This window comes from Haliotis cracherodii, unplaced genomic scaffold (genome assembly GCF_022045235.1).
Source record: "Haliotis cracherodii isolate W230 unplaced genomic scaffold, xgHalCrac1.p SCAF_3, whole genome shotgun sequence".
Taxonomy (NCBI): Eukaryota; Metazoa; Mollusca; class Gastropoda; order Lepetellida; family Haliotidae; genus Haliotis; species Haliotis cracherodii.
In genome coordinates, this window is record NW_027266286.1 from 6,585,320 (window position 1) to 6,609,731 (window position 24,412).

General features: G+C 40.2%; 2 protein-coding genes across 3 annotated transcripts; one reads left to right on the plus strand and one right to left on the minus strand.

Moving 5' to 3' along the window:
• Nucleotides 1-919: 919 nt before the first annotated feature.
• On the minus strand, nucleotides 920-4,327 carry LOC139474388 (NADH dehydrogenase [ubiquinone] 1 beta subcomplex subunit 8, mitochondrial-like). The gene is made up of 5 exons (XM_071257374.1): nucleotides 4,229-4,327; nucleotides 3,614-3,834; nucleotides 3,069-3,136; nucleotides 2,204-2,294; nucleotides 920-1,232 (listed from the first exon to the last, which is right to left on the minus strand). Exons 1-5 carry the CDS (start codon nucleotides 4,317-4,319, stop codon nucleotides 1,131-1,133), a joined length of 573 nt encoding a protein of 190 aa, XP_071113475.1. The 5' UTR covers nucleotides 4,320-4,327; the 3' UTR covers nucleotides 920-1,130.
• Nucleotides 4,328-6,395: 2,068 nt separating this feature from the next.
• LOC139474308 (autophagy protein 5-like) lies at nucleotides 6,396-18,776 on the plus strand. 2 transcript variants are annotated; one of them, XM_071257265.1, is made up of 9 exons: nucleotides 6,396-6,527; nucleotides 8,154-8,257; nucleotides 9,305-9,434; nucleotides 10,230-10,357; nucleotides 13,680-13,758; nucleotides 14,236-14,398; nucleotides 15,995-16,086; nucleotides 16,491-16,599; nucleotides 17,603-18,776. In XM_071257265.1, exons 3-9 carry the CDS (start codon nucleotides 9,324-9,326, stop codon nucleotides 17,740-17,742), a joined length of 822 nt encoding a protein of 273 aa, XP_071113366.1. In that variant the 5' UTR covers nucleotides 6,396-6,527; nucleotides 8,154-8,257; nucleotides 9,305-9,323; the 3' UTR covers nucleotides 17,743-18,776. The 2 variants fall into 2 exon arrangements, with proteins under 2 accessions (XP_071113366.1, XP_071113367.1); XM_071257266.1 differs by lacking the exon at nucleotides 8,154-8,257.
• The last annotated feature ends 5,636 nt before the right edge of the window (nucleotides 18,777-24,412 follow it).

Sequence of the window (24,412 nt, forward strand, 5' to 3'; positions counted from 1 at the left end):
GCTAAAGAAAAGATTAGACCTGGTGATGTATTTTCACAAACTATAAAATATGTTCGAGTGGAAATGCATATGACTTATGTAATAAAGTACAAGAGGAAGGAAACTATGTTTTTTGTCAGACCACAAGTTTGTTTGTTTGTTGTCTAACGCTGCACTGAGCAATATTACAGCTGGGATGTGTTGGGGTGCGTTGCTTTTAGAAGCTGGAAACATGTTGGAGGATCGTTTTCACACAAGGATCGAGAAAAAAAGGGAAATGCACACTGTGAGATAGGATAAGTTTTAAAAATATTCCAGTTATATGACGGAAACATGTAAATAATAATCGGATCAGATATTGTGATTGATACTGTAAAGAACCTACACCATGGTACGATGACACACATTCAACCAAATCACCCAGTCTGACCACACAATACATTTGGTCGCCTCTTAGACAACTATCGGTTGCTAGGGACCTATTTTGACCAGGAATCCATATGGGGCAGACCACAAGTAATGCCATCCCACCACTTCAGTTCCTCATTGTGTTGTATTGTGTCATGATTTCTTGGGAAATCTGGAAGTGGTGATAAACAAACTGCTTTTGTATTACCAGGTAATTGCCAACACCTTTCTAATTTTGGTCAGCTCTTACAACGGGCCCGTGAAAATTCTGTGTAGAATAGGTCTTCAGCAACCCATTCTTGCAGTAAAAGACTGACATCATATAGCTGGACTATTGCTGAGCGCGGCATTAAACAACAAACAAACAAATCTTACAACATCCATGTGACACTAGGGATCTATTTTGCCCCCAAATTCTCAAAAATAAAGAGCATTATGTACCATATATCAAGAATAGTGTAAACATGGGTAAACAACAAATACACGTACATCCAACAAAGTAACCCACACTGTATTATAAGTATTTAATAACAGAAAACATTACTACAACTCATTTAGAAGCCATGTATAAATTTCAGCATTTCTTCTTTGTTGTTTCAAAATGGCCGATAGAATCCACACAATCACAAATAGTTCACTTCCAACAATGGCCTGATGTAGCGTAGTTCCTGCTACCCTGGTCTCACAAGGAGAAAGCTTCACCCATACAGTATGTACAATCAACATGCCTAGACAGTGTTCCATTAATCTACAGGCTCGAATGTGTAGTGTTTAACTGCTTCCTCCTTCGCTGGGTCTCCCCCGTTTTCAAGGTAGAGGTTGTTGAATGGGTATTGTTTAGGCATCTGAAACACAAACACAAGCACTTGTCACCTGTAGGAGTTGGGCTGTCAGTTCACACCACATCAAGGTGGGCGTACCAAGAATGGTCTTCACACAGAGTGGGCAATCTAACCTAATCTAGAATTTACTATCCCACGGCAAAGTTGTATTCTATCACCAAGGTCATTACATTCACAGCTGCAAATAACACGATGAATACAACACTTTAACTGACATCATATCAAACAAGCATGAATTACTCAAATCTGCCACCAAAATGACATGTTCAGTTGTGTGCAAGGCAAGAAATATTGTACAGTTTTCAAGATCTGCTCCGGAAACGAGCACTACCGCCATTTTCAGTCCCAGTCAAAGTCGTTGCTGAGGTAAATCGAAAAATATTTTATTCAAAACTCCCAAACTATCAAAAGGCTCCAGTTTACCACTAGACCTATATATGTGCCAAGTTTGGCGAAGAAATAGTGAACGATTTTCAAGATCTGCTCTGGAAAGGAGGGAGTGAGTGAGTTTGGTTTAGCGCCGCTTTTAACAGTATTCCAGTTATATCACGGCGTGTCAGCTTAATGTGGGAGGAAAGCCCGAAGTGATGCAGGTCTCAGACGTTTACCACTTCGGTGAAACCCACGAGCACGGGTATGGTGCTGACAAACCTAGAAACATAATCGGGGCGAACCGAGATTCGAACCCACAATCATGGGATTCTGGCGTGCCCAAGGGACGCAACTCTGCACAGCGAATCGCGGCGCCTTAGACGACTGGGCCACCTGTGCCCCCGCTCTGGAAAGGAGCACTATCGCCATTTTCAGTCTAAGTCAAAGTCGTTTGCTGTGGAAATTCAAAAACAGAAGCCAGCAGATCCTTGCAAGCTCCTCACACTGATAGCTCATCTGCGGAGCTCTCAACTACTGCTGTTCATAAGTCCATAGAGAGTTATTAAAGGATATAAGGATGATGAAAGACAAGTTCTACTTACCACTGGCAGAAAGTGTGGATATGGTTCAGTCAGAATATAGATCGCCAATATTGTACCGAGGAAAGTACCAGTTGTTAAGAACATTGTCCGGCTGAAATGAAGACAACAGACTTTATTAAAGATAGTAATGATCATTATATCTTTATGTACTTTTATTGTGCTATTTCCACACAACATATATAACTATTAGTATCATCAAGTTGTCAACAGGGTCCACAGATCAGGGCATAACGTATGGTTTGGATTCTCAACTATATTTCTTCAGCAATGTTCCGTGTCCTAAATCCCATAACATGGGGATATATGTTGTATTAATGTCTTATGTTTGCAAAGTTGTTTTGTTTTTTTCAACAAAAGGAAGTTTTTTTCAATATGCTTCAGCATGGGGAAAGGGTCAGACATTGCACGCTTGTGACAGTTGTCCTTGTGTCTGAGGGATGGAGGGTGAAGTTTATGGCAGTATATTGCTCCAAGACCTGGCGGGGAGCTGAATGGCTGAAGCTATGCAGGATTTTTTAAAAGTACTGATTTTACTTTGAAATTTTACTGCATCTGCCATCTTTGTTTATTTGACTTGACTTTTGCCATTGACTTATTACATTACTTGGTGTGAATGTTGTCCAAACTACACAAAATAGCTTAAAATGCAATCAAATGTTTAACAAATTTCTGGGGGGGCGGGGGGTGGGGGGTGGGAACATGCCCCCAGACCCCCTTTCATGGGGAAAACCTGCTCACATCCCTGATATTTATAGGGCATACCAGACTTTCTCGCTTAATTTCTACCCATGACAACATGTAATGATTCATATTATCTTGTTACTCTAAATAACTAGGACATGTTATATTATATCATAAAACTTACTATGACAATCTGGGGTTGGCATTCATATTGTACCTATCTTCACCGATCATATCATGGTCCACATGCAGCTGAAACAAACAAAATATTATCATATCTTTCAGTTTCTTGTGAAACCCACATTAATCATGTTAATAGTGTCCCGTGAAAATACCGGGTTAGAATTGGTCTTCAGCAACCCATGCTTGTTGTAAGAGGCTACTATCGGGATCGGGTCGTCAGGTTTGCTGACTTGGTTGATTCATGTCATCATATCCCAAGTGCCTGGATTGATGAACATGATGTCAATCACTGGAGTATCTTGTCCAGACTCGATTATTTACAGATGGCTGTCATATAGCCAGAATATTGCTGAGTGCAGCGTAAAACAACAAACGAACACATTAATAGCGAAAATAACAAATGGGACATTGTGTTTGTAATCACGCTTAACGCTCATTCCCAAAATAATTCACATTTCACATGTTTCAAGATTAAGTGGAAAAGAAAAGAGGTTGCATGTGCCAACACTAACATCATGTTTAATGGTCTGTTAAGATTTTACATACAGGTTCACCATAGTTCCTTTTGATCTCTGGTAAATCCCAGTCCTCGTTTGGATCCCTGATATCTCCAGATACATATGGAAGTTTGGGGTAGTCTCCATATCCTGTCCCATCATCTGCATACACGTCATAATCTTCTACCCGCAACCCATACCTCTTGGCAGCATTTGCTCGTTCTTCAGGGGTCAAAGGATATGGACCTGGCTTCCAATCCTTATTCCAATCTATAACAAATTATAAATAATAGTTCTATTATCTCTTAAAAGGTGAAATAATATTATACTTAATATCTTATGTTGCAAATATTAATCTTTATCAACATTTCTCATTGAAAAGGCTACAATTATTTAGATCTAGTTGCATTTTAGTATATGTTATCTACAGTGACATATTTTGTGAGTCTGAAACAAATAATAACCTTTTCTCTTACAATTACATGCATGGACTTTAACGTGTGGACACTGAGCCGACAATTTCATGAGATTATCTTGCTTCAGATCTAGAATTTTGGTCAGTAAATATTTTCGGGCGCTTCAGTGAATGCATATTCTTTAGCATATCCTACTTGGCGTGATGTAGATAGGCACTTAAATCATAGAATACGTTAGCATTGCTTACTTGAAACTACTGCTGACGTCTTGATGGATCTGTTAGTCATACAGGGGCGAAATACTTTGCTTGCTAGCAAAACACTCCTGAAGGTCGCCATGTTGGACGTGAAAGTCAAAGACTGAAGAGCGACAACAGGGGAGATAACCGTTCAAAATCTCACCCTCAGCTGCTCATCATAATTTGTTGTACTCAAAGAAATACAATAAAGTGTTTGTTGAAAAAAGGAAAGATTTTGAAATATTGTTTCTTATTAAACCCTCTTCAAATAAAATGGAGAATTCTTATTTAATCCAAAAGAGTTAGTTTCTAATAATTATTCTCTTACCCTTTGTTTTTTTAAATCAATTCTAATATTATATATATATATGAACTACCAGTCCAGACGTAATATGGTATGTCGGATCTCATTAACAAAACATTCGCCCCTCTATAGGTGACTTTTTTTTTCCTTTTAGCTATAACCACTGGATAAGATTTCCCTAATCATTTGCTCTGATTTGACCACAACGCACATGTTCGGCCGGATAGCCGAGTGTCCACTCATTATGTTTGGGTGCGTGGATAGTAATAAGTCTGACTGTTTCCCATTCTAAAAAAATAACTTTTGATTTGATATACGGTTAAAAAATAAAAATGAAAATTTAAATTATCATATCTAAACGTCAATTTCTTACTCTAAAATGGACCAAAAATCTAAGTGGTATTTTTATAACTTTGAAACAGTTCCCTAAAATACTAATGCTGAAATTTTGATCACGATGGGAACTGGCAAACACTATATGAAGGCTACACATTCACAACTTTTGATTTGCCATACGTGTACATCAGTATGAGATGAATCAGAAACGACTGACAGAATAGATGTAATGAGTGAGTGACTATGGTTTTACGCCGCTTTTAGCAGTATTCCAGCAATATCACGGCGGGGGACACCAGAAATGGGCTTCACACAATGTACCCATGTCGGTAATCGAACCCGGGTCTTCAGCGTGACGAGCGAACGCTTTAACCACTAGGCTACCCGACCGCCCCGAATAGATATAATGAAACGGAAATGCATAAAGTGTAAAACTAATTATGTTCATAAGTACATAGTATATATATATGTAGAAAATAATTGATAGTGTTATCGAATCCGATAAAAAAGTTGGTATCAGGATCCGATAAATGTGTTAATGATGTCACCTAGCGGGAACTATTGTCAACAAGTTCTACGCGTGGATACGCGATGGTAAACTATTGTCTGATTCTTAATATACAGATGCTAAGCAGCTTACGTTACGAAAGGGGATAGGTTACTAGTATATTATCCTCGTGTATTTCACTATCGTAAATATAACATAGATACCATCATTATAGGAATAAATAAACATGTATTATGCTCGTCAAAGATTTGCAATATATATTAAGTATTCCTATTAATGAAATTTTTATCGGTTTCGCCACAGGAGAGCATAAATTCAACACTTATTACAAAATTAGTACGTGCATGACTTTTTTTTTTATTGCCGGAGAAACCTTTATCTACATCATAGCTGGAGATCAAAGCGTTGTCTCTCTACCAGACCGCCTGAAGAGGGCACCTCAGCAAAACGTCACCCAGTGAAAACGGCACGAAATTAGTTTTCACTATAACGATACAGAATTACACCGGACATAAGAAGGTCGTCGACTCCTTTGCTCATGGCCCTGTGATGTAAAGTGCCGTAAATCTCGGTGAGAGATGGCAAATAGGACAAGGATAGATTTCAATTTGTGGGTGGTGATTATAGATGACAATGAGAAATATAATAGAAATAATGAATAAGGAATATTGCCAATGAATGAATGATATATACTACTACAAAAAAATTGTTCTTATCGTTATTATTAATGTTAGGTGCCGTTTTCCCTCGAAAATCAGAGGCCGTTTTCGCCGGGTGACGTTTTGCTGAGGTGCCTTTTTAGCCCGCACCCCTGAATAACGCCTTCCTCGGTATTTACATTCCGAATAACCTAACAAAACCAGACAGTGTAGTGATGTATTATCTATAATAATTAATAACATTACAAGTAGTATTTTTTCGAAAAATTGTACATGATTGAATTGAACCGTCTGATATCCGACGTCAGAAAACTTTAATGTGGTCTGCAATAATGTACTGTTCAGAGTTCATTCCCCTTGTAAGGGAGGAAGTCGGCGACAAACAATGTTTATGATTTCGCAAATAAATCGCAAATGGTGTCGGTAATCCTGATGCAATACCTGTGTCGGTCCACATAGAATCCAGATAAAGACCTTGCACAGGTTCCTGAGAGGTGGAAGGTAAATCATTTGTTCGGAACGCCGAAATACGCCCTTAGTTAAATTTATCAGCTGACTGGGATTTTGACTCATTGTCAACACCCACTGACAGCACCTCGGCTTCTGACAACAATCTGACATGGCAACTAGCCTAATAAACGGTTCTCCATGTGAGGCGTCGCTCTATTAATTTCAGTTTTGCATTTAATTACAACCCCTTTGTATTTGTGAGTAAACTATTACTTTTGAGACACTTTAGCATGTTTAGTATATTGATTACAGTTCCATTACAAAATGTCTTCACAAGTCCTAACCCTAGATTGGCCTATAGACGAAATAGCTTGTTAAAATATCATGTTTGTGTGTCATTTAGTATTTGATAAATGTTGTTCAACAACCGTTGATGAATTGAAATTTTATTTGTTGGGGCTATATTTAGAATCTAATTAAGTTACATGATTAAATACAAGATTGACATAATTCAGCAGTAATAACAATGTCGGGTCCATTACTTCATATGTTCTATTCGTGTTATTGGCAATAACATGACAACTACTGCCAGTACTGGTCATTCGAACAGTCGTGGCCATGTCACTTGTGGCCATATCAAAGCTCAGCATTTTCTATTACAGTAGAACACGGATATAACGAACCCGGATATAGCGAACAAACAGTTACAACAACTGTTAAAAAATCCCCGATTTATCTCCTATATAATATCATATAAAATTTACGTATATAACGAACTCTCTACAGTGAACTAACGGATACAGCGAACTGATATCTGATCACCGACAAGCCCATCTATCACTAATTAGTGACGTGTATAGCGAACTGAGAAATCTCACTCAGTGTCAAGTGTCACTGACAACTGGCTGTACGCAATGAGTGGCGAATCAACACAATGGCGGTGAATTTGCATTGTGTTAATCTTACCTGTACATGTAATCTTGTCTGTTAAACAAACGTTAAACATATACATTTTATGAGATTGTGTCCAAGTGTCAGTACACTTGCATATGCTATCATGGTGGGCAATAGTGAGAGTAAAGCTATCAGTTTAGACACAGAATTGAGAATTATTAATGCTGTTGATGCTGGCATAAAAACCAAGAAAGACCAAAGCTGACGAACTTGCAGTGAAATTAGGCCATGAAGATTTCAAGTGTAACACTGCTATTACATGTATTGTGTTTTGTCTTATCCAAGATGACGGATGTTTCTGAGAAAAACGTGTATAACGAACAACGGATATAACGAACTGATTTCTCTGGTCCCTTGTAGTTCATTATATCTGTGTTCTACTGAAGTATTAGATGCTTTAATTTACTCGGATGTGATACCGCTCTCTGTGAAGATCTGAGGACACCTCAGTGTTGTGTCGGGTGAGGTTCCTAATCAGCCAATAAGTGTCAAGACTTCTAAATCTTAGTACGGGTGAGCTAAAAGCATTCAAACAAGCTTATCTGACTTCTGTATCTCGAAAACGAATATTATCGAGGAAATCTGACTGTGCATAAATAGTGCTGCATTATCATTTTTGTGGATATTGTATACGTACTGTTGTTTCAGAGTGACATGGCATCTACAACCAAAATGAATACTATCAGATGGTATATTTGTGTTCTGTGGCATTTTCTTTGGCAGATATCCATATTTCCGAATCAAGGAAATGAAGCCAAATTGTTGACAGCTGGAATCTGATTGGCACAAGGACCCACACATCCTTCATTGTGATTGGACAGTCAAAGGTTTCTTAAAATTTACTTGATATGACCTTCTGTGCAGATGTCCTCAGGTCTTAAAGCAGACATCTATTGTATCGGAGTAAAAGATGACTTTGATGAGATTGCTTCATACTAGAACTTGAAGACCATTTCTGGTGTTCCCTGCCATGACATTGCTGGAATATTACTAAAAACAGCCTAAACCATACTCCAGCGTTAGAAATTGGCACTAGTCCTGTAGTCCTTGCCCAACTGCCCAATAGTAAAGGTATCATAAGGACTAGTAGAAATTTCCCATTTTTAAGGGTTTTGCTATATGTTTTCATTATAAGGACTAGTGGACTAAAACTGTTAGTTTTTACCCCTGCATACTCCCTCATTCACCCGCTCGTACAAAAACTGTAGAGCCCACCAAGCCACTGATTTCAATAATAGCTGGCCCTCTGCTGTTTCTGGTAGTCATTGGCCAAAGGAACAGCAGGAGAAATGCTTAGTTACATGTAATTGAGTAAGAAGTATTCCCTTGATTGCACAACTAATAACCTTCCCAGCTTAATTCTGAGTGGATAATCAAGGATGTACTTCAATACGAATATTTCAGAATGTAATAATGAAACATTACTCTGCACCTTTTTAAGAATTATGCATGTTAAAGGGGTACTTCACTAGGGGTAATTGGCAGTCCTAGCTACATGTGCAGGGTTGCAAGTCATCGAAAACTGTTATTGTGTACGGCTGATGTATATTAGTCTGAGTGTCATATTAGACAGTGTTTATCATGTTAAGAAAAAGAGTTTTAGCAGTGATTTCCTAACTGTAAAACTAACGAGAACTTTTGGTTGGAAAACTTTGTTAAATTGCAAAGGCAGAGATCTTGTTGACTTTCTTTTGTTGCCATTGGTTTCATGTATATTTTCAAGGTATCAAATACTCAATAACATTTTGCAGTCATAATCGGACAAGTCCAACGCAGAGAATGATTTTTGAATCCCTGTCAGTAACATAAGCAATTATGAAAACAAATAATATTGTCTCCAAATTCCATTTCACTCACTCACTCACTCATTACAGGAAGCAGAAGAGGAGAAATATGGCTGAGGACCGAGAGATTCTCCGCGAGGTCTGGGAGGGGCGAATCCCAGTGTGCTTTGCCCTTGCTTCAGAAGAAATTGAAACTGTGGAACAACCTGATCCTTATTATGTAAGGGCAAGTGAAATATGAACCTCCATTGTATATATATATTTTCAATACTTTATATTTGTTGTAGCTCTTTTGATAACATCTGAATAGAGAAGTCTGCTTGAAAGAGGATTTTTAGACTGAGAAACATTTTGTTTTCTTTGTTGCATGAAATATCCAGGGTATCCTAATCACCGCTAATGGTTTATGTGTTTGAAGACCCAAGGTTGTATTCCGTTTTGAAGGCAGGTCTTTGAATTGCTGGAATATTGCTAAAAGTAGAATAAAAACTGTATCTTCTCTCTCAAACCTGTTTCCCACTGTGTTTAAGCACTAACATGTTTAGGGCTGTTGGGTAGTCTAGTGGTAAAGCGTTCACTCGTCACGCCGAAGACCCGGGTTCGATTCCGAACATGGGTACAGTGTGTGAAGCCCATTTTTGGTGTCCCCTGCCGTGATATTGCTGGAATATTGATAAAAGCGGTGAAGAACTATACTCACTCACTCACTAACATGTTTATCATATTTTAAGTGCATTTTAGATAGTTTAGTGTGTAGAGGCAAAATGTTGCTTATAGTCATAGGGTAAGGTAAGTTCAGATGGGTTACAAACTGGATTAAAATAACAGTCTGCTATTTGAGCCACTAGCCTGAGTTTAGTATTATAAATGTTATTACGGCCAAGTACGTAAGCTGTTACGGCTAAATTCTACTGAAAAAGTTTCTGAAAGATTGGGTTTGGCCTGGTAGACAAACAGGTTGATTATACAGACTGAGATAATATAATGTCCATTAAAAAATCTACATACTTTTCAGTTGTTGGTGCCCAGACAGAGTTATTTCCCCTTAGTGACAGACAAGGTCCAGAAACACTTCCTCAAGTGTGTGGAGGTCGAAAAACAGGGGGAGATGTGGCTAGAGTTCGAAGGTCAGCCACTCAGATGGTGAGTTTGGTTTACCCGAAGGATTATGCTTGTTTTTATCATGATTATGAGGGTTTTGCCTATCAAACCCCCTATTGTTTCATTAATACAAATTTGAGGGTCCTGATGTTTGAAAGTTGTCAACTTTTATTTGATTTCAAGCAGGCATCATACAGTCAAGTCCCTTTAATCTGACTGGTTGGTTGCTTATGATTATGTCGGATTAACGTGTATGTCGGATAAACAAAATTAAGTAGTATCGATGTCGTGATCGAAAATCAGACAACAATACACAATGGATGACAATACAAACAAGTAATAAAAAATGATACATGAAATATTCATATTGTTATGTTACATGGTTAGTGGAATATGTTTTCTAATCATGCAACCTCTAAAGCTTAACACAAAACAACTATTACTGACCATGCTGACTGTATGACTTATACAAAATTCTTTAAAAAGCATAGTCCTGAATGGAAGTCGCCAGTTTGAAACTGGTACCGCAAAGCTTAAGGAAGCTGCCTTCATAGTGGCTAACATTGACTTCCTGTTAGTCACTTCATTGGTCAGTCTTAGTTAGCGAAAGGTTGTTCTGACATGACCTGTAATGGAATGTCCTCGGCGATAGCGAGAACTTGTATCTGATTCGAATGAGATTGAGGTAATCTTAGCATGTGATTAATCCTGTTTTCTTTACTTAAAGCATGAACTGTTTATTGTTAAGCAAATTTATCTCTGCAGCCGTTGTAATAGATGCAGATGACCACGGAGTACGCTGATCACTGTGTCGGATTAACGAGACTTATTAACGAGTGATTTCAGTGATTCGTTGCAAATTAGGTGTGTTGGAGTCGGTGTGCGAGACTGTCGGATTAACAGGTCTAAATAGCACTGATTTAATCGGTTCTCATGATTTGTGTAAGATAAAGCCGATTTTTGGATTAACAAGTGTCGGACTAACGAGACTTGACTGTGTATATGTATGAACCAGACTTAAGGGAATTATGCATAAATTGTCAGCTGAGACAGCATTTTAAGCAGAATTATTATGAAAATTGGTTATTTTTGGTTTTAAAATTTGATAGGAAGCAGGGGAATAAATATATACTGAGTACTCAACGAAAACTATTAATACCCATTGTGAATGATATCATGTGACTAAATACTCAGAAAGTTTATCTGGACTCCTTTCAATGTTAACCCAACTCCATCGCTCTCTTTGACCTTTGTCTTAATTAAGAAATAAGTTGTTTGTACCTTTGTTCACAGACAGTTTGTTTACATTAGACCAGACTTTTTTGTTCCTGTTTTATGGATTATTTTTTGAAAAGTCCTGATGGGTAATTTTCGAAAATGAATATATTTCAGAATTCTTTTGGCTATTCTTTAAGTATAGTACCATGTGTGGACCTGTTTGTCTTACAGTTTATCATATTGGCTGCACATTGTTTTGTTGGTGATTATGGAAGTTTGCACTTGATGGAATAAAAAAATAGTGCTTTTCTGATTTTTTTTGTCTTGCTTCACTTCTTATGTGGCTGGCAGATCTGTTAATTAACTGTTTCAAAAAGTATCATCTAAGGCTTCACATGCTGTCAATGTCCCGTGCCACCGATGGGATGAACTCATGCATATTCTAGACTTCATCTTAAGGCAGCGTTGCACACCACAGTATGTCAGAGCATTTCTTAGACATAGGCAGCAGATCAGATATGCAGTTCAGAAATATCTTAAAATAGAATTGACATTATAACAATATTTGGGACATTTATGTTGTACGTTCTGTGATAGCCACACCCATTAATATTTGGGTTTGAATTGGTCTTCAGCAACCAATGCTTGCCGTAAAAGGCGATTATGCTTGTCGTAAGAGGCGACTTATGGGATCGGGTGGTCAGGCTGAGCTGTGTTAGTCTGGGTGTTGAGGTGTGTTGGTCTGGGTGTTGAGCTGTGTTGGTCTGGGTGTTGAGCTGTGTTAGTCTGGGTGTTGATCTCTGTTAGTCTGGGTGTTGAGCTATGTTAGTCTGGGTGTTGAGGTGTGTTAGTCTTGGTGTTGAGCTGTGTTAGGCTGGGTGTTGAGCTGTGTTAGTCTTGATGTTGAGCTGTGTTAGTCTGGGTGCTGAGCTGTGTGAGTCTTGGTGTTGAGCTGTGTTAGTCTGGGTGTTGAGCTGTGTTAGTCTGGGTGTTGAGCTGTGTTAGTCTTGGTGTTGAGCTGTGTTAGTCTTAGTGTTGAGCTGTGTTAGTCTGGGTGTTGAGCTGTGTTAGTCTGGGTGTTGAGGTGTGTTAGTCTGGGTGTTGAGCTGTGTTAGTCTGGGTGTTGAGCTGTGTTAGTCTGGGTGTTGAGCTGTGTTAGTCTTGGTGTTGAGCTGTGTTAGTCTTAGTGTTGAGCTGTGTTAGTCTGGGTGTTGAGCTGTGTTAGTCTGGGTGTTGAGGTGTGTTAGTCTGGGTGTTGAGGTGTGTTAGTCTGGGTGTTGAGCTGTGTTAGTCTGGGTGTTGAGCTGTGTTAGGCTGGGTGTTGAGCTGTGTTAGTCTTGGTGTTGAGCTGTGTTAGTCTGGGTGCTGAGCTGTGTTAGTCTGGGTGTTGAGCTGTTGACGTGCTGCACTGCAGTGCTTCAGTGTGGGTGTTGAGCGGTGTTAGTCTGGGTGCTGAGCTGTGTTAGTCTGGGTGTTGAGCTGTTGACGTGCTGCACTGCAGTGCTTCAGTGTGGGTGTTGAGCTGTGTTTGTCCGGGTGTTGAGCTGTGTTAGTCTGGGCGTTGAGCTGTTGACGTGCTGCACTGCAGTGCTTCAGTGTGGGTGTTGAGCTGTGTTGGTCTGGGTGCTGAGCTGTGTTAGTCTGGGCATTGAGCTGTTGACGTGCTGCACTGCAGTGCTTCAGTGTGGGTGTTGAGCTGTGTTAGTCTGGGTGCTGAGCTGTGTTAGTCTGGGCGTTGAGCTGTTGACGTGCTGCACTGCAGTGCTTCAGTGTGGGTGTTGAGCTGTGTTGGTCTGGGTGTTGAGCTGTGTTAGTCTGGGTGCTGAGTTGTGTTAGTCTGGGCATTGAGCTGTTGACGTGCTGCACTGCAGTGCTTCAGTGTGGGTGTTGAGCTGTGTTGGTCTGGGTGTTGAGCTGTTGACGTGCTGCACTGCAGTGCTTCAGTGTGGGTGTTGAGCTGTGTTGGTCTGGGTGTTGAGCTGTGTTGGTCTGGATGTTGAGCTGTTGACGTGCTGCACTGCAGTGCTTCAGTGTGGGTGTTGAGCTGTGTTGGTCTGGGTGTTGAGCTGTTGACGTGCTGCACTGCAGTGCTTCAGTGTGGGTCAGCCTTTACCAGCTATGTACAGACTATCATCACTGTTCACAGGCACTACCCCATTGGTGTGTTGTTTGATCTGTACGGGTCGGGTACAAGCCTGCCGTGGAGTGTAACAGTTCACTTTCAGGTGAGTGTGTCCTGGAATATAAACAAAGGAAATAGAATCTGTGATGTAGAACAGTAGTTGGTAATATAGAGTATCATGATATGAATCGTCACATCCCTAGTAACCATGGTGAAGAATCACATGTGGAAAACAGATCCTACATTTACATTACCTTGAAATGACAAGGAAATTGATTTGTTTTGGAAAGGTTTACCAATTTTAGATGATGTATAACATTTTATTTAATACAATAGGGGACCACACTGTTTGTTATTTATGAGGGGCACTTGATAGGGTAATAGCAGTGGGTAAGGTAGTAGACTCATGGTTCACAAAACTTGAGTCTACGGATACCAGCCAATTGACATGATTTCCGTTGCTGGAATATTTTGCTGACCATGGCATAAATAAACAAGAAACTAAAAGTATTGTAAAAAACCCATAAAAAGACGAAGCCCCAGTGGAGAAGAAAGGTTGTAGCCGAGGTGTCTGTTCCAGCACTTCCCGGAGGATGAGCTGTTGCACTGCCCCAACAAGGAGGCTGTGGAGTCGCACTTCATGTCGGTGGTGAAGGAGGCCGACGCCCTCAAACACCGGAGCCAGGTGGTCAACAGCATGCAGAAGAAGGACCACAAACAGCTGTGGACAGGACTTCAGAATGGTGAGGAGGAGGAGGAGGAGGGAGAGGATGTTGTTGGGGGGAGGAGGGGGGAGGATGTTGGAGGTGGAGTAGGATTTTTGAGGGTTGGGAAGGTTGATTTGGGTGTGAAAAAGGGGAGGGAAAAGCGGCGTGCGTGTGTGCGTGGGGGGGTGTGTGCGTGCGTGCGTGCGTGTGTGTAATAATAATAACTGGAGGGAGGAGAGTATGAGGTGAAGGAAGGGGGTTGGTGTGTTGGGTAGATGTAAAGGTTGAAGGAGGAGGTGAAAGAAGGGAATAGGAGGACAATAATCAGGAGAAGCTCAATACTATCAGTGAGTGAGTGAGTGAGTATGGTTTTACGCCGCTTTTAGCAATATTCCAGCAATATCACGGCGGGGGTCACCAGAAATGGGCTTCACACATTGTACCCATGTCGGGAATCGAACCCGGGTCTTCGGCGTGACGAGCGAACGCTTTAACCACTAGGCTACCCGACCGCCCCCTCAATACTATCAGCTTTACTATAGAGTTTCATGATTGATATGACTAAACTGTTGAATTGATGATTGAATCATTAACTTTGCCCATGACAAAATTATTCAGGGTGAGAGGCCAGTTGGTCTGTCAGCTATTTTTTCTCACATACTTGTTTTTAAATGGCTCTGGTCTGGGGGCCAAACAGGTTCTGTATGCTTGTTGATAAAGTAGACGAATGAGGATAGGTTGACTACAGGGTTCATTGTGTGCCAGGTACCAAATTGCTGGTTCAGACTTAGCTGCTGTCAGGCAGCCTGGATATAGTAGAGCCCCAACAATCTTTGCTTCTTGTAATGTGTGAATGAATGGATCAGATGGTCAGGTTTGATGATTTATTTAATGGCATGTCCTCGATGGTTTTCATTATATCAATCACTTGTTTGTCTAGTTAGAGTAGATAGTTACAGGCCACCTTCATATTACTGAATGTGCTATTACGTAACAAACGGGTCTCGTAAAGATTCTGAGTTCAGCAACCCATGCTTGTCGTGAGAGGTAAATAACGGGATCGGGTGGTCAGGCTCGCTGACTTGGTTGATGCATGTCATCATATCCCAGTTGCGTAGATCGATGCTCATGATGTCAATTGCTGGATTGTCTGGTCCAGATTTGATTATTTACAGACCGCGGTCATATGGCTGGAATATTGCTAACAAACAGGGGCGCGGGTGACCCAGTCACCTATGGTGCCTTAATCCACTGTGCAGAGTTTCATTCATTGGGCACACCAGAAACCCACAACTGTGGGTTCGATTCACAATGTCCCCTGATTCTGTTTCTAAGTTTGACGGCCTGTGGGTTTCACCAAAGTGGTAATTGTCTGACACCTGCATCACTTCCGACTCTCCTCCCACATTAAGCTGACACGCCGCGATATAACTGTAATACTGTTAAAAGTGGCATTAAACCGAACTCACTCAGCACATAACAAACAAAATGGTACAGCTGAAAGGTATTTAAAGGCATTCAGCGGCATTCAACAACACCGTCCAATGCGATGCCAACTACTGTGTGCCTGAAATGTAAGAGCACCTTCAGATTTCACCCGTGTCTGAACCAAGAGCATGCTCCCTGTTGCAGACAAGTTCGAGCAGTTCTGGTCCGTCAACAAGAAGCTGATGGAGACCACTGTAGAAGACTCCTTCAAATACATTCCATACAGGATATACCTGGTACGTTGTCCATCTGTCTATAGTTGATCATAACTGTGATTATTTTCATATGCTGTTTGTGAGAAGAAGGAATTGATATTACAAACATTTGTTCCTGAGGTATGATCTTGCAAGCCAAAAAATTATAAATGTCAGCTTTGTTTTTTCTTTTTTGACCCTTCTCAATGTTGAAAATACCAGCTAGCCACGGTTTGGCAGCTCCCTCCCTACCTCCCTCCCTCCCTCACTCACTCACTGGAATATTGCTAAAAGTAGGGTAATACCATACTCCCTCAATTACTCATTCACTCACACTCTCAACCACACACACTCCCAACTTCCCACTCACCCACAACCCGCTTAATCACCCACTCACTCACTGATAACACGGGGGTCACCAACATGACATCTGCCTTCCTCTTCAGCCGGACCAACCACTGATACAAAGGTTGTTTCGACCAGTCAATGAGATGGGGGAGACGGAGACGTTGGGGACACTGCTGGACATGTCACTGCCCGATGAAACCAAGGAAGGTCAGTTGAACACCATGTCATAATTAGCTACCACAGTCCCCTAGTTTAAGACCATTTGAAACAATGACATGATTAGCTGCCACAGTCCTCTAGTTTAAGACCATTTGAAACAATGACATGATTAGCTGCCACAGTCCCCTAGTTTAAGACCATTTGAAACAATGACATGATTAGCTACCACAGTCCCCTAGTTTAAGACCATTTGAAACAATGACATGATTAGCTGCCACAGTCCCATAGTTTAAAACCATTTGAAACAATGACATGATTAGCTATCACAGTCCCCTAGTTTAAGACCATTTGAAACAATGACATGATTAGCTATCACAGTCCCATAGTTTAAAACCATTTGAAACAATGACATGATTAGCTATCACAGTACCATAGTTTAAGACCATTTGAAACAATGACATGATTAGCTACGACAGTCCCATAGTTTAAAACCATTTGAAACAATGACATGATTAGCTGCCACAGTCCCCTAGTTTAAGACCATTTGAAACAATGACATGATTAGCTATCACAGTCCCCTAGTTTAAAACCATTTGAAACAATGACATGATTAGCTATCACAGTACCATAGTTTAAGACCATTTGAAACAATGACATGATTAGCTATCACAGTACCATAGTTTAAAACAACTTGAAACAATGCCATGATTAGCCACGACAGTCCCAAAGTTTAACTCCGACTCGTGATAGTTTAGCAGAGAGAGTCCTGGGACTAGTGGGCGAGTGTTGAGATCTGTTTGTCTTTAATGGTCTCTCGACTGGTGCCTCATGCTTCGGTGATACTTGACCTTTTTGACTGTTTTATTCATTTATGTTTATAAATATATTTCAATATAATCACAAAAGTGTTTTAAACTATAACAATACTAATGCAAATGGTCTTGATAGTCTCCACTATTACCAGGTCATCGCCTATGGATAAACGGGTCTTGAACTAAAACAGTAAGATTATCATCATTTTGAATCCTTAATTTTCTTTCTCTAATTTCAGATTTAGAGAATGTGCATGTGTTGATACAAGGTATAGAGCCATCGCTGGAGACACCTATTCTCTGGCTGAGTGAACACTGCAGCTATCCTGACAACTTCTTACATATATGTGTTGTCCTCAAGCGTTTAGTGCAGAGCTAGCACTAGCATACAGTGTGACTGTAGAGTTGTGTATAGCTTTCACAATGAGTGGACAGGAGAACGGTATGTTCATGTTTTAGCTTGGGAGGTGTTCCACCAGACAGGTGTTCTATCTTCCAGATGATAAGGGAGCAGTCGTGTATGTAGTTTTTCCAAATCCATGTTTGATGATTGATGCTGTAACCAAGACTCTGTGACACGAAATCCATGATCACTAGATATCAAAAATTAACCTTCTCTCTTCTTTGTCAATCACATGCATAGATTACCGATAATAACATAGTTATTGGATATCTATCCTGGTCCAACTTTCAACCAACACACCGACCACATATTTTTGTCCCAGGTACCTACAGGCGAAGAAAATCGTGTTCAGGGTTAGAATTTTTTTAAATTTAAGAATTTCTTTTTTATAGCTAGTCCACCTGCTACAGAGTTGCCTTCTTCCTAATGATGAATATGGTAGACCATTAATAGTGCTTGCTCCCTGTGTCAGAGGAATTACTGTACTCACTGTAATAAGCACCCTGCTTCAATAAGTGCCCCTGACCAACTTGTAGACCACTCTGTTATGACTCCTTATAAGTGCCCCTGACCAACTTCTAGACCACTCTGTTATGACTCCTTATAAGTGCCCCTGACCAACTTCTAGACCACTCTGTTATGACTCCTTATAAGTGCCCCTGACCAACTTCTAGACCACTCTGTTATGACTCCTTATAAGTGCCCCTGACCAACTTGTAGACCACTCTGTTATGACTCCTTATAAGTGCCCCTGACCAACTTCTAGACCACTGTGTTATGACTCCTTATAAGTGCCCCTGACCAACTTCTAGACCACTCTGTTATGACTCCTATCAGTGCCCCTGACCAACTTCTAGACCACTCTGTTATGACTCCTTATAAGTGCCCCAGACCAACTTCTAGACCACTCTGTTAAAATTCTTGATAAGCGCCCCCTGCTGAGGCTGAAAAATTACATGACAGTCCATATTTTCTTGTGTATTTTACAGAATGTTTTTGTTAGTACAGAAAGGGTACCGGTATATATTTCCCAGTAACTATTATCCCAACAACTTGGGATATGAATCTAATAATAAATTCATATTGGCCTTAAAGATTGTGCTATATTGTGACTTTATTGATCTGAAAAAGGGGCTTTGTTCCCAGACTGTATGGTTGGCAGACTGACTGTCTGCTTAATGCAGTATGTGATTATGTTGTAGAGATAAAAAGGTCAGCACCTACTATTACTAACGTTTGCAAACAAAGACCTGACAATTTTGGACTTGGACTTGAGTAAGATTACGTCACCATCACCCTATACAGATTGTAAGTTATGACTTGTTCGTAGTTCATGCTTTAAGTAACCAAATTAGTTTGGATCAGACTCTTTTCAAGCTATGGTGACACCGTTGGAATATCACTGATTAGACATTTACTCTCTCAGCTGACCGTGTGGTCTTACTTCTGTAATCCATATTACCCGGTACATACCATGACGTAGCTCAGTCAAGTACAATGTATGCGCTGCTTTATCTATCCCCATGACACGAAGGGGCTTCCCCAAGGGGCTTCGTACAGGTTTGAAAAGACCTTAACCTTTAATGTCCCTCCTGAAAAGCCTTGATTTTTAGTGTCAACCTTGTAAATTACCAAACTAGCTTGGGAAGCCTTGAATTTGTACAAAATGACCAAATTTGTTAAAAAAACTTATTTTAATTCATGACAGACTTAATTTATTGCAATTGTTGGTTGTGACAATAAATCCTGTTCAAAATCTGTGCTGCTTTTTAGGTTTTATGATAATATTTGGTATGCTTGATTTAAAACAAATATTGACAAAGTCTAACAACCGAGCCAAGAAGCCTTGAAAATGACAGCTGAAAGCCTTGAAAAGCCTTTAAAAGGCCTTGAAGCTTAGTGTTCTGTATCTGTGTGGACCTTGTTCCCTGATAAGTTCATGAAGGCGGCACTGGTGGCGGGGGCTCTGAAGCCCTGCAATGGAGTAGATGTAGTTACTGAAGCTGTTCTATATATAACTACTACCTAGGAGAAATGATAAATATCCATTTTCTGTTCCAGTCCCTTTGATGTTTTTGTAGGAACAAGTTCTGATTATAAAAATATGTTGTATCAAATATCACTCGTCAAGAGTATAATTAGGAATATTTCATGGGAAGACCTGGGCATGGCAGTCGAACGCTTTAACCACAAATTTACTCCACTGTTCTTTCTGTGGTTGGAAAACCAACAAGAAATGTTGTTGATGTGAATAAATGTGTACAATGGTCAAAAGTTTGACCTCAAGCTGATTTGGCCATTTGAAGATGTGGATACGATGTGAGAATTGATGCTGGTCAGCTTGAGACATGTGACTGCTGTTGAGGTATTTCTTATGTTGTGTGTCATTATTGTATTATGTGAAGAAATTGACCAAACTGAAGTGACAGATTTACATATGCAGTTTTGTCATCTTCCTTTGGTTATATGTTATAGGCACAACTGAAGCTGATGTTATTTTATTGTTAGGCATGACCGTTATGTTTTCTAGTTTCACAGATTTTCTTGGCTACTATGCCAAAGTACAGGAAGTAATAAAATGAAAAGATTTCAGGGCTTGAGGTTCACTTCCTTGTTTTGATTTAGACATGAATAAAACACAAAGGTTTTGTTATGGTTTTAGTCGAATCTGCTAAATTTAGAGTGCTCTCTAGTTCCTCTGTAAAACACGAAAAGGAAGTACTCTGCCCTTATGTTGGTTAGCTGAACCAAAACAGTAAATTCTTCAGTGTTATTAAAATCAGATCTTTAACTCCTATACTAAACCTCCTTGCATTAGATCTAGGGACACCTCCGTAGAAGGTCATGTCAGGAGAACACTAGGTGACCCTTGACCCAATCTAAATGAAGGATGTGTGGATTCTTGAGCCAATCAGATGTCAGCATTCTAAAACATTATAGTCTCGTTTCTAGACCACCTTGTCTCCGAAATCTCTATGTTAACAACAGAAAACCCATAGAGGACCTGAATGTGCCTTCACTGGTACTCCCTGTTGGGTGTAGACACCAGGTAGCTCAGAAACAGTGGTGTGTGTTAAATAGCCACGTCATCATGTTGCTGCCTTCACTATGTACATCTTGGGAATAGTTGACTGTTTTTAAGAAACAGAAATCAGATATGCTGGTGTCATTGCTGAATTTGGAAACCTCAGTGCTGATCAGACTGTTTTCCTGATGCAGCTTCAGTGGAGTGGCGCTTAGATCTTCCTGCTGAGGGGTATCACATGGGACCACAAGATCTGATTTTAATGAGATTGACTCTCCCATTCGTGACCAACTTGTGTCTTTCCGGGACAAGCCGAATAGCGACTGGTGCCCCTCTCGTGACCATTTTTTGTGCAAACAACACACCTAAAAGAACTTGTTGCGTAATGAATCACATATATTTCCCTCATGTATTATAAGTATTCCAGATGCTATTTAAAACACATAGAGACTTACAGTATTATACAGTATGATTGAACACATTTAATATATCTTGGGTATATTTTTAGATGCAGACATATATAAAATCAAAATTTATTCCTGAGGGGTTCTTTGACTGAAGTACTTAAAGTTTGATTGGTTTGTCGTATTTTCACACACAACATTCATAGATAGGGGGACGAGTCTTCCTGCAGGTTACAGAGAGGAGCGAGTTATGGCGAATGTGACTCTCCTTTTTTCTTGATAGGTCAGCTTGTGTAATCACCATGCGCATGTTACCTGGTATTTCATTGGCTTAGATTGTATACTATCCTTAGATTTGATTGGTTGAAGGAGGCAAGGGTGGCCCAGTCGTCTAAGGCCCCGCGATTCGCTATGCAGAGTTGCCTCCCTTAGGCCCGCCAGAAACCTGTGATTGAGGGTGTCAGCACCATACCCGTGCTCGTGGGTTTCACCAAAGTGGTAAACATCTGAGACCTGCATCACTTCGGGCTTTCCTTCCACATTAAGCTGACACGCCGTGATATAACTGGAATACTGTTAAAAGCGGCGTTAAACCCAACTCACTCACTCACTGATTGGTTGAAATGTGCATGACTAGCTCAGGGAGGTAAAAGCATTCCAGGAATAGTCTCCCTTTGATGATGTCAATATTTGAAGGAAACATATACCATGTTTACATTTTACGATGCTGTGACATTTGTTGATAAAATACCAATGTATTTGAATGAGATGCTTGTGTGAAGAAGCAACACAACACTAGTGGCATTTTAATAATGGTTGTTAGTTTGCAAGACTAGCATTAAAGCTGTTACTTCTTAGAAGGCCACGATGCTGATCAGGTGATACTGTTGTTAGTATTGTTTTGTTGTTTCGTCTCCCTGTCTGTGATGGGCAGATACATGTGTGTTATGTTAAGTGCTATGTTGTATTTGCAAGTGTACACTGTGTGCAATAAACATGTATCCATTTTTTTTAACCTGTTGTGTAATTGGTTTCTAGGGCTTCGGTCCTGCCCCACACCGAATCACATGTAACACATGTGGTGTCTTCTTGGGTAAGTGAGTTTGTTCGAAATGTGCCTCTGTTCACCCAAAGCAGTGAATGGGTACCCAGTAGGATGAGATGGCAATGTGGCTGTTAACCTTCTAGCACCTAACAGGCAGCTTGGGTTGTATACTCCTCAGGGAGTTGAGAATGATTCTTGAGTGAACACTGATCCAGTGACCAGGGTAGTGATAGCGCTTTGAGCATGCCCCTGAGTGGTGTGGAAATATGCACAATATAACTAGCCTATTCTTCTTATTATTATTTGAAAGGTGTCATATAGATGGACTTATTTAACATTGATTAGTACAGTCAGCTTTAGAAATTCATGTTGGCCTGCAAGCTGCGACTACTAAATTGTGCTGGGGACAAGAACAACTCCAATTCTGGTAGTCCTCATTGACTGGTGGCATTTGAGGGCAATAACTGTGAACCAGTGCTCAATGCTTCAATTTCGGCACAAATTGGAATTTAATAAAACTGACATTACTGCAGCCACTTATTTGAGCCATTTTATTGCCATTTGTTTATTGCAAACCGGGAGTTTCAATATAAGTTATTAATTACTCATTGATCTTGTGTGTTGATTACTAATTTTATATTACAATTCTGTACGTTCCGAATTCTGGGGGTAACTTTTGCTTGATTATTTACAAACCTAAGTCAGGTAGCTGGAATACTGCTGAGTGAGGTGTTAAACAAACAAATCAAATGAAAAAATCTGTTAATTAAATGCTCATGTGTGCTCTATGTGTGGGAAATATTCCAGTGATATGGTGGTGTAGACCCAACAACATGGTTTCAAACATTGTACCCATGGACATGCAGAATCAAACCTTTTTGTTCAGCGACTGCCTTATCCACTGGGCTACCTCACCGCCCCTGAATCGAGGGAAATGAGAAAGAATGGTTTCTTTGGTAAGATATACCTTTATTGACACATGTATGTTCTTTTTTAGTTATTTAAATATTGTATTTGTTACGAGATGTACACACAAGTGTTCATGGAGATTCTTGAAAATATATAACTAGGCACCATATATATTTGTACAATGTATACATATTTAAAACAGCACTGAATGCGTTCTCCAACATGGTTAATTCTTACCTTCAGGGAGAAACTCTCAAATGCTCGATAAATACAATGTTTATCCCTAATCCAGGATATTTACCATCCCAAAACACACAAGCATGATAACCTCTATATAGGTCTCATTTGTTTCGGGACATTGAGATGTATGTCCGTTTTCAGTTCAGTCATCATAAAGCTAATTTGTAAAGTCTTGAGTTTATATTTAATATTCTCTAATATTATGTGGATGTAAACAAAGCCCAAATTGATAGCCATTTTGGTGCCACTAGCTGTGATGTGGCTGGTATACTGCTACATGAGTAACAGCCACTCACTTTAATAGTCCCGAGTGTAGGGAGGCCATAGCCATTTGACCGCCTCCGTGGTCTAGTGGTAGAGCGTCCGCCCAGAGAGCTGAAGGTCCGGGGTTCGATCCCCGGCCGCATCATACCAAAAGACGTTAAAAGATGGTACTTGTTGTTACCCTGTCTGGCGCTCAGCATTAAGGGGTTAAAGCAAGGACTGGTCAGCTCGGAGTCAGTATACTGTGTCTGATAATAATCTTGGACGCGACGTTAAACCCAATTTTACCTCACCTCACCTCACCTCACCTCACCATAGCCATTTGCTTGTTACCTAGCAACAGCTGAAGACCTTTCCACCAGCTAACCATCGACAAGGCCAAGTGTCGTGGCCGTTTAACTTAAAGGTCGTTTCATCAATGGTAATTATTACTGGCTGAGTTTCATGTGAACAAGCATGTTTTGAACACATCGCGTAATATTTTACGCTTGATAGTAATGGTCGTCACTTTAGTTGTTGAGAATATAGTATTAAAAGCATACAATATAGAGTAAGTGATGGTTTTATGCCTCTATAGCATTATTCCAGCAATATCACGGCGTGGGACACCAGAAATGGACTTAACACATTGTACCCATGTGGGGAATCGAACCGGCCTTCCACGTGACGAGCGAGACTTTAACCACACAATACACATAACGACTGTTCATCCCTAACCACTTCAAAATAACTGACACACATTTGACACATCTACATGAT

What these genes read in the sequence shown, in the direction of transcription:
- LOC139474308 (XM_071257265.1), top strand. Translation starts at nt 9,324, where the DNA reads ATGGCTGAGGACCGAGAGATTCTCCGCGAGGTCTGGGAGGGGCGAATC. An exon ending in GTGTAACAGTTCACTTTCAG is followed by an intron (nt 13,759 to 14,235) that starts GTGAGTGTGTCC and finishes TGTCTGTTCCAG; the next exon opens with CACTTCCCGGAGGATGAGCT. An exon ending in TTCCATACAGGATATACCTG is followed by an intron (nt 16,087 to 16,490) that starts GTACGTTGTCCA and finishes CTTCCTCTTCAG; the next exon opens with CCGGACCAACCACTGATACA.
- LOC139474388 (XM_071257374.1), bottom strand. Translation starts at nt 4,319, where the DNA reads ATGGCGACCTTCAGGAGTGTTTTGCTAGCAAGCAAAGTATTTCGCCCC. An exon ending in AAAGGAACTATGGTGAACCT is followed by an intron (nt 3,137 to 3,613) that starts GTATGTAAAATC and finishes TGTTTGTTTCAG; the next exon opens with CTGCATGTGGACCATGATAT. An exon ending in GCCAACCCCAGATTGTCATA is followed by an intron (nt 2,295 to 3,068) that starts GTAAGTTTTATG and finishes TCTTCATTTCAG; the next exon opens with CCGGACAATGTTCTTAACAA.